Here is a 14,276-nt window from a genome sequence, read left to right as displayed (position 1 = left end):
ACATAAAATCTCTAGGTCAATGCTAGCACAGCTTTCCCTCCGTTTCTCGAGTGAGATAGCAGAGAACTGCATCACTGTGATGTTCACCCAATCTGGTGCTTCGAGCTTTCTCTCAGAGGAATAATTTTACTTGTAAATATAGCGACAATGGTGAATTAATGTTATGGTAACTATTTGTTTCTGAATACCACCACCTCTCTAAAGCCCTCAAAAGAATGGTATTCAGAACACCCCAACCTTTCACCCATTATTCAAGTACACACAGAAAAAGTACACAGAAAAAAAATTAAATCTTTCAACTCAGTAGCAAGAGTTGGGCATTGTTATGCAAGTATTTGTAGCCGTTATTATGCATATTTCCCAGTGCAACTCTATGAATGTCAGTTTGGACAGATTGTGCAAGATCAATGAGTAGATGTTCAAGCTGACAGTAAAGACATCTTTTACAGGAACAGGAACTTGTTAATACTTGGTTGCAGTACTTTTGCATTCAGAACTTAAATTTTACATTTATTTTAGCAATGGTATGTGATTAAGTGAAGCTATAGCATGCATGTAAGACCCATGGCATATTTTTGTTTTAAAGCTTTTTTTAAAAAAAAAAAGAGAGACAACTGAAAAAGAAAAGAAAAACACTTTAATTCAAAGTGGCACAGACACCACAGAGATGGTAATAGTAGATAGAAAAATAATGTAGCAAAACCTGAGTCATTTTGCATTGTGTGCATCAGTGTGTGTATGTGTGTGGTTGAAAGTGTAGCCTTGTTTTGAAAGCTATTTTTGAGAAGCAGCATAGTAAGTTGTGGTAACCAAATAAAATCACACGAGCTCTTTGGAAGTGGCTGACTCAATGTTTCCACTGTGAAAGGAACGAGGCAAGAAGAAGAGCAAGATAGAAAGATGAGAAACTTAAAAACCCTTGCATCAGAGATGTCTGTCTTCAAAGACTTTGGGCAGAAACAATCACTTGCAGAATGCGCACAACTTGGCTGTCTTTTCATTCGCATCACCTTTTGCATCCACAATTTTTAGATTCCTGGATCCAAAGTGCATCTTGTCAACTTTTAATATTTCTCAGTGTCATGGTAACACTGCAAAGGTTTTTAAATATGCTGCATTCAAAAGCCAGTGGGGAATCTTCGACTTCAAATCTCCTTTAGTGCTCTAAAACTGGCAGAAAGGCACGATGTTAACAGTAAAGGATTCATTTACCTGTGGCTTCCCAAAACAAACAGACCAAAATAATTCACTGTGCAAACATGAAAGAATCTGCAGTAATTGTGATAAACTGTTTTATCTCTAAGTAGATGAATTGTATCATCTTGTTTGACTGATGGGCTGAATTCTGTTTTTTTACTGATTAAATGCCTGACTGGTGAATTGCCGATGATTGGCTGACTTCCTGCCTTTCTGAATCTGTTTTTGTGAAAGTTTGGCTTTTCGTCCTTTGGCATCTTTGTCACACTTTGCCTGCTGTTACATCCCGCTAGCAATTACTGTGGGTGTGTGCGGGAAAATGCATGCACTGTACACGGTACCTTCGTGTGTTTGCACGTGCTGTTTGAATTACTTGTTAGGAGCCTGCAGAGTTGCAGTGACAGCAGGAAAATGATTTGTGGCAGCAGGTTTTCTATTCTCAGATGAAGGATGAGGTTATTTGAGGTAAGAGTTCAAATGAGGAAACTATTAGAGAATTACCAATGTGTGTCTGGGTGTGCATGTGCGTGTTTCCTTTCTGTAATCCTGAGGTATACAGTAAGCTTGAAAATGAAACGTTTTTTGGGAAACTGGTTTTGGCTTCATGTCAGTCTCTCGGCCCGCAGTTTGTCAGCTAAAGGAATACATCTGCTTCTGATTGCAGTGCAATTCAAACCTCTTATACTGACTGTGAAATACAACCAATCGTCCAGAGTAACAGATCAACCCTATACACAGTGTTTCTGATTTAAGATGTTTATTGGTTTATCCCTGGATTTACAGTAATGTTAAAACAGCAAAAGAAAGTAGTTAAAACATGTTAATGTGTGATATTGTAAAGCACTGTTTGCTGTTCTTTATCATAAGCAAAGCTAAAAACGTTCTGCTCTCATACTCAAAGCATGGACATGACACTGAGATCTTCTCATCAAACTGCCAGCAAGAAAGCAAACAAGTCTGTTTGCCAAAACGGCAGACTATTTCTTTGAAATCTATGAAGTAAAGAAACTTCCAGCATGCATGTTATCAAATAAAGTATTATTAGTCCAGTTCTAATTATAGCTTAGATGCAGTTAATTTGATAACAATGAGAGGTGGTTTTAGATAGTCTGCATACAGGCTCCTCTCAGGTACACCACATCCTCCTGTTATGTTGTCATTCATAGTTTCTCAGCTTTCATTTGCAGCCAAGCATGACTATAGATCAGCACATACTGTGATTTGGAAGGTCATTCAGAAGTGGCATTTTGGCCTTTTTGATCAGGATATGAAATTAATCCAAATCCTTAATTTGGAATAAATTCACATGCTGTGAATCCAAGCAGTTCCTATTGAGCTTCCCTGTTTTTCATTGCACTGGTTTTGATAAACCACATAACCCATGTTCTTCAGTGTACCAAAAACAGCTAATATATTATAATAGTATCTAGACATCAATGGACCATTAAATAAAACGTTATAATGAAAAAAGCTTTCAGTAAGATTGCTTTGCGTCATGAGACCCATACATCTGCCAACAGGAGCCCTTCCCTTACTCTGCAAGCTGAAGACCATCATGACAGTCAAATCATTACAGTGGTTGGTGAGGTGACGAAAGAGCGCAGAAACGCTGCCAACTAAAGCAAAAAAAACAAAACAAAAACCCACAAACCTTGTGTCTGTGTTCCAACGCTGCTTTGAGGAGAGACAAGTCTCTAATGTGCAACATGATAAACATTGCTGCAAGCAAATTAACAATAATAATAATAATCTCACTGTTTCCATAACAAGAAGGTATAATAACATCTCTGAAGGCCTAGAGAAAATAAGCTGCCGAAGGAAAATTGCAACTCTTTATTGCTTTTACAAAAGTTCTTATTCGGGTTGAAATCCAGTGTAATATTCTACTATAAACAAAGGCAAAGCTCTAATGGTAATGTGTGATGTGAGACGCCAATTTTTGATGCCAAATGAAAGGGGAGGCTGAATTAATGGGTATTAACTTCACTCAAGACAAGAGTCTTGATATATAGTAATGGCAGACGTTCAGGTTGCGGAGATGAAACTAAATTGCCAAAAAAATCAACATGTGGAGAATTTACTCTTCACTTTGCTGCCAAATACAACAGTCCCCTGATGACATTCAGGGAAACTGAGCCTTAGAGAAATCAGTCTTACTGTATTGACTCTCTGCCGGTGATCGGCTACTTCCTACACTGGTGTAGCTGAATTGTTGATTTAAAGTTAAAAAGTTCATAAAGTGATGATTACTGGAGGAAAAATCCACAAAGGAAGAAAAAGTATCACATGTCCTGTCAGAATAAGATGTTTTTCCAGATGTGCAATTTTTTTTCCCCTCTGTCATGGTGAATTTGATTTAAACCACTGACAGATAATAAAACTTAGTCTTCAGTCCCACCAGCTCTGTGAAGCTATTCACAAGGGTACTTGAACCCAAATGCTAGCACCACAATGCTAACAGGATAATATTTAACAGATATAATGTTAACACCTTCCAAGCGATTGTCTCCAGATTGCCGTTACCATTTGAGAGCATTTCTGTCAGGAGATGTTAGTAAAGTGGGATTGTTATTTCCATCTACAGCAATTTATATTTGGCACCACTGCTATGTTCTGTGGCCTTCCCACCCTTCTATACCCACACAGGGAAAGCCTCAAGTGGGGAGAGCATTAGCTGGGATGTAAGTGGCAAATGGATCAGTTCTTTTATAGCACTTTTCTACAGTACCTAAGGGGTCAAAGCACTTGATATAACTTGTCTCATTCGCATAAGCACCTTTTTCTATACACGTGCTTCCTATCTAAGAAACATTCACAAAGGATGCATTGGATGGAGAGCAACTTGGGTGTTCCAACAATCCAGGCTCTTAATATCTTGTCGGATATTTGGCACACAAACTAGAGCAACCAGGGATTAAACTAGCAACCTTCCGATTAGCAGATTACCTGCTGAGCTACAGCCACCCCAACTACAGAAACTATATGCATAGATATCTTAAATGGCACACCAACCTGTATGAGATTAGCTCTAGGAATGTTATCAGCTGGTACCCGTGATTTGCCTGCCAGAACTAACCCTACGGTTGACAAGCTATACCCCATTACCTTCACCTGCCATAACTGTTTCAGTGTAAAAAATCAGGGTCATGTCTTCTTCAAATAAGCATTCTGCTAGCTCTTTGGTCATCTAACTTGCTTCTTTGTTTAGTCAGATGTGGAATTAGAAGCACATTGTGATTCATTTCAGGGTTAACTAGTGTTCCCCTCACCTGTTTCCTCCTCTGGCATTAGAGGCTTCTGTGGCTTTTGGCTCACTTTTCAAATTAAACCACACAGCTTTTATATCCCTGTTGCATCTGTAAAGATCCTGTTTTTCAGAGTACAGTGTGGCCTGGGGCAGGCAGCATTATTTTGTGCCAGCGGATATCTGGATGATGTTGCACAGTCTGTCCATCCGGGCTAAATCTGAAAGGCTTAATGCCACAACGTGAGGGAAAAGAAAAAAAGATTCTTCCTACCCTTGTAAATTCCTTAGCTGCTCTTTAAATTATTCATGTATGGCAGTTTAAGCAAACATTTTGTACGGAACTCATTAAAACTCACACCTGAAAGCTGCATTTCAACCAAAACCATCCACTGTTAGCTACTCCGGGTAGTTGTGGCTGTAATTTCCAGCTGTTAATTATATAAGAGAGGATTCAGTTACTCAGGTGTTTTATTCTTAAAATAGGTTTAAAGTGGGTGAAGAAAATACATTCAGTAACTTGCACAACATTGTGTCTGAGTGAAGTAGCTAAAGTCTCTGTTGTTGTTGTCTAAAATGGCTTTCTGTGTACACAAGTTACTACATAATTTTCATTGTGGGGATCCCCTTCCACAGTAACAGGAACCTTGTTGTTTCTGGAGAGAGGTTTTTTTTGAGCATCCACCCTGAGGATGTGTTCCTGTTCTACTGACCAGGGAGATTATTACTGAAAAGTTACTCTTCCTGCTGCTGAAGAAATGGACTGAGGCCAAGACACTGAGCGATCAGCTGCAGGGTTACTGTACAGAAAAGAAAACACCTGTTTCAGTCAACAGCCTGCCAAGTGTATCTAGATGACTGAGGCAAGGAGTTACAAATAGACACAGCTGAGGGGCACAGTGTGAAACAAGGCAGGTGATTTCTGTTATAACATGCAGACAAGAGGACTGGGCACCCAAAATCCAACCAGACTCAGCTTTCAGCTTGTTTGCTTCAACTTTTATTTTTTAATGATTTGAAAAAGAAAATTTGAGCAAATTCAGCTTGACATTGTGATAATGCTTGAATGTGTCACTGGAGCTACAGCAAGTATGGGGATCAATAAAGTATCCATTATTATTATTATTATTATTATTATTATTATTATTATTATTATTATTATTAAAATAAGTATTGAACACATCACCAGTTTCCTAAGGAAATGTATTTCTAAAAGGTGTCATAATTACCATGTAACAGCATTAACCTGAGGCTACAGCCCTACACACCAGCACAAATCTCTATCCAAATGAAGACACGTGTGAGCTTACGTGTGGCTGATTTCACCACAAATGATGGCTCACTTTATCACGGTGCTGTGCAGGGGTCCGCATTTACTCAGCTTTAACATCACCCTGGGCTCTTGGCTAGCTTAGCGTTAGCATGCCGTCTGTACAGGTGCCTGCAAAGAGCCAAACTTATGTTAAAAGTATAATGCAGTTGTTTCTGTCCTGGAGCGGTTTCCACTTTACCATCACACTCTCATCCTTGTGCAATAAAAAAAAAAGAAAAAGTAATGTCTATATCTATGCTGCAGACTGCAACACTATTTTCCTCCTACACACAAACTAAAATCAGCTAAATGTAACGAGACTGCAAGAACCGATAAGCGGGATCAATAGGCAGGCAAAATAACGATTCCAAGGAATTGGACTACTGTGAGCCATTCCCTGGGAATCCCTGATAACAACTGAGAGTTTCCCTGGCAGTGTGTTTGGGACGATCTTCCTTCTAAAAAGGTCCACCCTCATTTCAACATCATCATCATCATCATCATCATCCTGGTAGATTGCTGCAGATTTTTTTAATCACAATATCCTGGTACATTTTTCCATTCCACCTTCCTTCAATTACGTGCCAGTGCCGTATGCTGAAAAACAGCCCCACACCATGGTGCTCCCACCTCTAAACTTCAGTTATGTGAAATTGTTTTGGGGTTGATATCCAGTGCCCTATTTTCTCCAAACGTGGTGTGTATTACGGCATCCAAAGAGTTTAATGTTGGTTTCATCTGACCAGACTACATTCTCCCAGTATTTCACAGGCTTGTCTTAATGTTGTTCAGCAAACTTTAAACATGCTTCAACATGCTTATTCTTCAGCAATAGAGTCTCGCGTGGTGTACGAGCACACAGGCCATGGCGGCTGAATGCATTACTTATTGTTTTGTCTTTGAAACAATTGTACCTGCTGATTTCAGATCTTCCTGTAGCTCCCCACATATGTTCCTTAGCTCTTAAATAACACTTCTGATAACTCTTTTCATTCTTCTTGCTGGGAGCACCTGGTTGTGGTCGTCACAGTGAAATTATGTTCTTTCCAACTCCACATTATGGCCCCAACAGTGCTCACTGGACCCTTCAGTAGTTTAGAAATTCTTTTGTAACCAGCACCATCAAGGCTACAATGGTCTGCTCAGTAACTTTATCAATCACAAGCAGTTTCTTGTGTAACACCTGGGAATGAGACCTTTTTATAGGCCAATCAGTTGGGACTGAAGCAGCTGATTTTAATTTGCAAAAATTGGCAGGATTGCTTTCTAATTACTAATAGATTTCAGCTGGTGTCATGACTTTGCATGCTTTGTTACGCCTCCCTTTCTTCATGTGTTCAACAGCACATTTAGAAATACATAGAAAATTGGTGACATGTTCAGTACTTAATTTACTCGCTGTATTGACAATTCTCTTTTTAGCAGAGTTGACTGAACAGTTTATAAAGCAATTAACTAATTAGGAGTACAGTAGCACACCCTCATTCACAAAAAAGTTGAGAAACTCTATGAAATGTAACAGTAACAGAAGACAAATATATCTAATTTCATTAGTATTTATTTATTTATTTTATTATTTTAACAGTTTGCATAATATGTGTTTGTTAAAACATCTTCTGTGCTCAGATTATATCAAACCAATCATCTTCAGTTGTGCTTGGCATTTCGGCACTTGCTGTATCAGGCATTTCCTAAGCTTAACCTTAGAGGTTTTCCTGTTTCACATCTTTGTATCTTGCTTGGTTTTCCACCACTGTATGGAAGTGCAACATTAAATTACCATTTTAATACATTCTTGTACTGAACCATTTCATTGTCACTGTAGAATACATACAGCATTAATGTTTGACATCTGCTGTGGGCTTTTCTCAAATGGTAACATGAAGTTTATCAGGCAGCATTGGGCAGTAGATGGGGCTTTGGAAGTGCTGCTAATATCGGCTGCAGCAAACTTTCAGGTTAGCTACTGTTAATTAAAAGTGTGCTGGAGTGAAAGGACTGTGACAGCTTTTGTTACAGTACCACATTCCTTGTTCTGGGAATGTGTATGTATGCTCTCATGTAAAGGTAGTTAATATTCTCAGAGTGTGATCAACTGTATAAATTCTGCTGTCATGCAACATATAAAACAAGATTTTAAAAAAGTCAGAACTTGAAAGATCAGAAGCTTTCATACGAACCCAAAATATAAGAAGACATATACATATATGGGGTGACCGTGGCTCAGGGGGTTGGGAAGCGTATCTGTAACCGGAAGGTCGCCGGTTCGATCCCCGGGCTCTCTGTCCTGGTCGTTGTGTCCTTACCCTACCGCCTACTGGTGTTGGCCGGAGGGGCCGATGGCGCGATATGGCAGCCTCGCCTCTGTCAGTCTGCCCAAGGGCAGCTGTGGCTACAACTGTAGCTGCCTCCACCAGTGTGTGAATGTGAGAGTGAATGAATAGTGGCATTGTAAAGCGCTTTGGGTGCCTTGAAAAGCGCTATATAAATCCAATCCATTATTATTATTATATAAACACGTACATTCAAAAATGCACTCACACCGGGAGATGGAGAGAGTAAAAAGAGAGTTGTGGCAGGATGTTGAGAACTATACTTACATGCTTCCTGTAGACGTAAACATACAGTAGGTGTCTGCCCCTTTGATTTAAAACGTCAAGTGATCACAGGGTGTTTACATGAGCTTTAGATCTACATCACTGCACACTCAGAACATTTTGCGATATGGCAACACACTATGCAAATGCTAATGCAAATTCTTCATGTAGATATAATTTTTTTTTTACTGTACATGTTGTTAAATAAAACAGTTTAACCGTTTTATTAAGTTTAGGCATATAAAACTGCATACAATAAATACTTTCTTGGTAATTACTTGCACAAGGATTAGCATCAAGCACCCTCACCCTAAAATACTTACCTTTTTGTCTTGATTAGACAATGATTAGTCTATAGTTCCACATCAAGAAGCTCTCAAGTGAATATTTAAGACATGTCAAACAGAGTTGTTGTTGTCAAATAACTCAGTAAGAAGCAAAGTTAAGTAACACCAGACTTGTTAACCAACTCATGGAGCATTGGGTTGATTTTATATAAGCCCACATATATACAACAAGATATTCTAGTAAGAACAAGGAGTTAGCTTTTGTTTCAATAACTGGGTTTTTGTTACATTTTAATGCAGTCACATGTGTATTCTATGAAGCATAACTGTCATTAACTAAAATATCTCTTCTTCTCTCTGTTCTTTCTGTTCCAGAGGGCACCTAGACCGGTTGTTCTCCTGCCGAACATAGTGCCTCATATCCACCAGGAGCCTGTCACCCTTATCTGTGTAGGCCTACTGCTGATACTGATTGGGCGATGGATTTGGATACAAGGCAATACAAACACCCAGGACACCCAGGTTTAAAATGAGAGTGGTAGACCTAGAAACCCGGCAGATGTAGCATTTTTTTACTAACTGTTTTTGGATCTACGTTTTTTGGGGGGGGAACTCGTTTTTAGCCTCTACTCTCTGCTTTTCCATTTGCAAAAAAGACTGCTTTTGTCTCCTGGAACTCTAATCCTTTTTTGTGTTTGCACCAATGTTTTTCCGTCATGGCCTCAAAGATTTTGTGATGCTACCAAAGAGGCAAGATTTTGCAATTCTTTGTGGGCAGGGGCAGTCGCAATACCTTAATATGCCTCTGCAAAATGACGCCTATGGAAATTCAAATGTGCCTTGAACAGTTTCTCGTTTACTTCGCTAGCTTTCCATACAATTTTTTTTTTGTACAAAGATAATGTTCTCCCCAGGTCAAAATATCTGTCAAAATGGATGACTTTGGTTTGGAATTGCACCTGCATCACATTCATTGCCATCATGCAGCAGACTCAGGACCTCTGTAGGAATCAGCCGGACCAGACTTGCATCAGTATCCAACATGTTTTTAAAAATACTTGTGGCAGATTGACAGCACACCAGCATTTTAGAACTCAAATGAATTGGGTATTATGTTTTTCTTGAATCTATAATCTGGATTATTATCCCTTAAAAGGTACTTTTAAGTTACTGATATATAGCAGGAGACATCTGTATGAATCTTCATTTGTTTTCTAAACATATATAGCATAGAAATTTGTTGTCTTCTAAAACTGCAAAATTGATGTTTTATCACTGTGTTTCATGACTACTTTAACAACAATTGGTACATAATATACAGCACAACCTGATAATGAACTGAGCCCACCCAAGTAGATTTTACCATCTGCATCTTTTAGACTTTATCAAAAAACCCTTAATCATAACACAAGATGATATTGAACCAACTTCCTGCAGTAGTAGATACAAGTCTTCCAATCTCCACTAGAGAACTCAAAAATGGGTTATACCACCAAATACTATCTGTGTACATGGCTTCCTACAAGATGACATCAAAATGCAATAACAGTTTTCCTCTTTGGTCATTTTGTATTCAGCATTAAAGCAAAGAAAAAGAGTGTGTTAATAACCAAAATCTGAATGTGAGTGTTCCATTTTTGTTTAATAACAAAATTGGAGGAATTGTTACTAAGTTGAAATCCAGTTAGCAGAGTGGTGTTGATGAACAAAGTGAACAACAAAACTATTAAATAGTGTCATTTCACAGTGTCTTGTTTATGCATTATGCAACCTTTAAATTTAAACTAATCAACCATTACTGTCTTCCACCTTCTTCGTTAAGCATCTGGTTTTACCATTAGCAGGCAGAGTGCAATGGTTTCTTGACAAGGTCACGATATCCGTATATTAGCACAGTGATTCAGACCTGGCCAAGTCTCCATACGCTTGCCAGGTCATTAAATAGTTCGTTTGAGTTTTGGACAAACACCAAACATTGAATAGTGCAAGTCAAAGACTCTTAAATAACTAAGTGATTAGCGAACAGCGGAAATAGAGGCTTCAGATTAAAAACATGTATTTGTATCTTTGAACTCTTGATGCCAATGAAAACCTTTGTTGTGTTATAATGTAAGAATTCATGATCCTTAAAAAAATAGATATTGGGTTATGTTACGAAAAAATAAATGTTACCACTTAATCCTGATTAAATCTGAAGTAAATACAAACAACTGAGTACACTTGTCTGTGTTTACAAATATCAGAATTTACTCCCATTTGAATGTTGAGGGTAAATATAAATCAGTCCATTTTCTTGACTTTGAACATTGTTTGCTATCTGAATATAATGTGGTGTCAATGGATTATGCAAAAATACATTTAACCGAAGCACTTTATAATACCAAAAGTGCATGCTTCTACTAGGAAAGTTGAAGGAATCAACTGTGCACTACAGTTTATTGGAGGTGCGAAACCAAATCAACCAATACTTCTTATGTTCTGATTCATGAAAATTAGAGAAAAAGACACAAAGATAGAATTCCCGCTCTGTTTAACTGGCTTTTTTGAGAATAATCACAACATCCCTACCTCCTTTAAAGCATGGTGCACAGCCAACTCCTTGAACTTTTCTGACAAACTTTACCAAGCAAGCAGACTGACTAGGTTTGGTTGGAGTAGTAAGCATTAAACACTGTATTTCAAAGGTCCAATGTGAACACTGACCAATTATATTTGTGTACACCTCGTGTTTTCCATGTTGGTTTGAATGGTACAAGTTGAATATTCCCAAATTCATTGACATAATATACGTTAACTTGATCGGTACCAATAATAATAAAATGACATTGCCTAGTGTGCATGTTTGTTTAAGCATGGCACAAACAAAAATAGGGAAGTATCTTTTATGCCCCTGTGAGCAACCTTGGAGATGTACTGTGCTATTATGTGTGATACATGTGTTTGATTTAAAACTTCAGAATTAACGTAGTTCAATCACTGTTGACGACTCCCTGTGAGGTTAGCCCAAAAGTTTGTTGTAACACAGCAATAATCAAATGTACGTTTGCACAGTTGTGTCAACACCACTGAAAATCACTGATACATTAATGTGCTGGTATTTATCACTGCTACATAAGAATTTCAGCTACTCTGTCAGCTGTGTAATCTTACATTTTAATAGCTATTCATCAGCTATAAGTAATCATTTTCAAGCTTTCTCCTATGATATGATGAGATGGTTTAGGACTGGTCACTAATTGAAGGTTTTGCAGGCGTTATCTAAAGATATTTAGCATTACTTGTAGTGGATAAAGTCATTAGAATAATCTGTACGTGTATTGTTAAAAATCCACTTCTGACAGCAGTGTCATATAGATTATATTTGTCATATAAACATCACCGTACACATCTGGCTTATTGGTACAAGATTAAAATAAAAAATCGCAACAAAGAGACATTAATGGCCATAAAAAATACATTAAAAGATACAAAGAGATGTAACATAACCACAGAAAACCACAAAGAGCTCTTACCAATGTATTGTTTATTTCCGAGAACCACATTTGTCCACTTATGTTAGCAAAACTGCCACAGCGCAACCTAAACAGAAAACGCAAAAGCTGTTTTACACTACTTTCTGTTTCTGGTTGTATTTCCTCTTTGTTCTATCTTTTCCTGTTGGAGTAATGTATTGCATACCATGTAACCTTTCTGATTTGTCTCTGTTTGGAATTGAACACGTTCCAGGTGTGTGTTCATGTGCACCAAACCTAAGTGCTTTTGCTTTTGTCTCTGCTGTGACACTGAGATCGCTGTAACTGCGTGTTGATTTTTGATATCGTGCCATGTGAAACCTACAACCTCATTTTGAAGTACTGTATTACAGCTGGAGTGTGAGAGAAGAGCATGGCAGGGAGGAAACTGAAAGATGAATTAACGGCTTATGAAACTGATATGGAAACCTGGCAATGTGCAGATTCTCCGCCTATCATTTGTAGGTGTTAGAGCACAGAAACACTTGTATTACATTCAGGGTTTTACTGACTCGCTTTAACCCTGCTCAGGCTGCGTTCGCATATTGTGCTGTGCTCTTTGGGGCTTTAAGATAACAGCTATTATCTACATACAGTTATGTGAAAAAGCAAGTTGCAAGTTGTTAGCTTTTTTGGCATATCTTCAGTGCCGACTGATAAAGGTGGTCGACATGACAAGAATTTTTCAATCATGAATTTGACAAAAGCATGAACAGATGTAATGATGTGTGGAGAAAGAGAGTCACCGTTGGTCTTGGTCCCCTTCGGCAGAAATCATTTTTAGCAGGTGTTTTGTATAATTGTTATAACTGTCCTTGCTAAATGTCTAAAGTTGCAAAAGTTTTTAAGGGTTTTACTGATATTGCTGCACTTTTCTAATCCCCCCCATAACTTTTAAATGGGATCATATTTGGGTTGTTTTATATGACCTTTCATGGTTAATCAAATCCATAACCCTCAACATGTTCTTTTTGAGGCATTCCTTAGTAGACTGGCATAATTTATGGCACGTTTGGGCTGCTGAAAGGTAAACATATTTGCAGCTGAATCAAAGACTAGACGGGCAGGCTAGACAATAACCTAGGTGGGAAATCAACAGCAAAATTATTATCCACTATACTCCAGAATTGAAATTGCATAGGCTGAGAAGTTAAAATCTCCCCTGTTTCTGTTTGTTGTCTTGAGTTTTGTTTTGTTTGGGAATAGCAAAGGCTTTTTTATGAATGAATAAATACAGTTGAGGTCCAGTGATGCATACATGTTGATGCCAACAATTATAGGCGATACCTTCAGAGTTTGTGATTACAACTTTTAGATTTATGAAAACTTCAGTTTGCATCAGTCTGCCTTTGTTTGGAATTTAAGGTGGTTCTAAACCCTGGTTGAAATGTTCTGGTTTTTGAAGGTGTGACGAACACCTTTTCCACTCATATTATTTACATGGAAAAATTACATAGTACATTTATCCATAGGCATTTTATGAAATGTTTAACAGATATGCCAAAAGAAGCCAGACTATTAAGACTATTCTCATGACAGGAAAATAAGATAAAAATAAAAAAATCAGTGGAATTGTTAAAAAGATAAAACACACAGTATAGTGGACCCAGAGACATAGCGGTTTATTTTGCTTTTGCTGAAAGTGCTGTACAGAAATGCATCTCTTGGATGGAGGTTGTTTGTGCAAGAACTGAGACAAACAATTCCAAATGACCCAGTAAAATTGTAGCAAATTTGTCTTTTGTTAATATTGTAACTGTACACTGAACATGTAATTATTGCTTCAATTTAAAATAAAGCTTTTTACATTCAATTTAATCAAAAAATCAGAGCAGTGTGATTATTTGTCAATACAAACCATCTTTTTATTCTAATTTGCATATGTTTGGTTATAGAAAGTTGTTTATTTAAATAAAATTTAGTTGTTAATATGAACAACTGTGAATGTGTAACCAATGTAAAGGTCAGACTTTGTTTGAGGCAGTCATGTGTACATTTTCTTTTTTAAAAGAAAACAGAATCCCCCTATTTTTCCCCAGTAGCCCATTTGCAGCTGAATTTTATGCATAAAGACTATGACTTTGAGAGATACTTGTTTGCCATACTCAGCTGAAGGCTTTTATATCA

General features: G+C 37.8%; 1 protein-coding gene across 1 annotated transcript in view; it reads left to right on the top strand.

Annotated features, from left to right (window-relative positions):
- Positions 1 to 13,975, top strand: part of LOC113034972 (uncharacterized) — a 31,102-nt gene extending 17,127 nt beyond the window's left edge. Inside the window, exon 4 of the mRNA XM_026190183.2 lies at positions 9,013 to 13,975. Within this exon, the coding sequence (XP_026045968.1) occupies positions 9,013 to 9,165 (153 nt within the window). The 3' untranslated portion in view covers positions 9,166 to 13,975. The remainder of the gene's footprint in view (positions 1 to 9,012) is intronic.
- Positions 13,976 to 14,276: the final 301 nt, after the last annotated feature.

This window comes from Astatotilapia calliptera, chromosome 13 (assembly GCF_964374335.1).
Source record: "Astatotilapia calliptera chromosome 13, fAstCal68.1, whole genome shotgun sequence".
Taxonomy (NCBI): domain Eukaryota; kingdom Metazoa; phylum Chordata; class Actinopteri; order Cichliformes; family Cichlidae; genus Astatotilapia; species Astatotilapia calliptera.
This window is presented reverse-complemented; position numbering and strand designations above follow the sequence as displayed.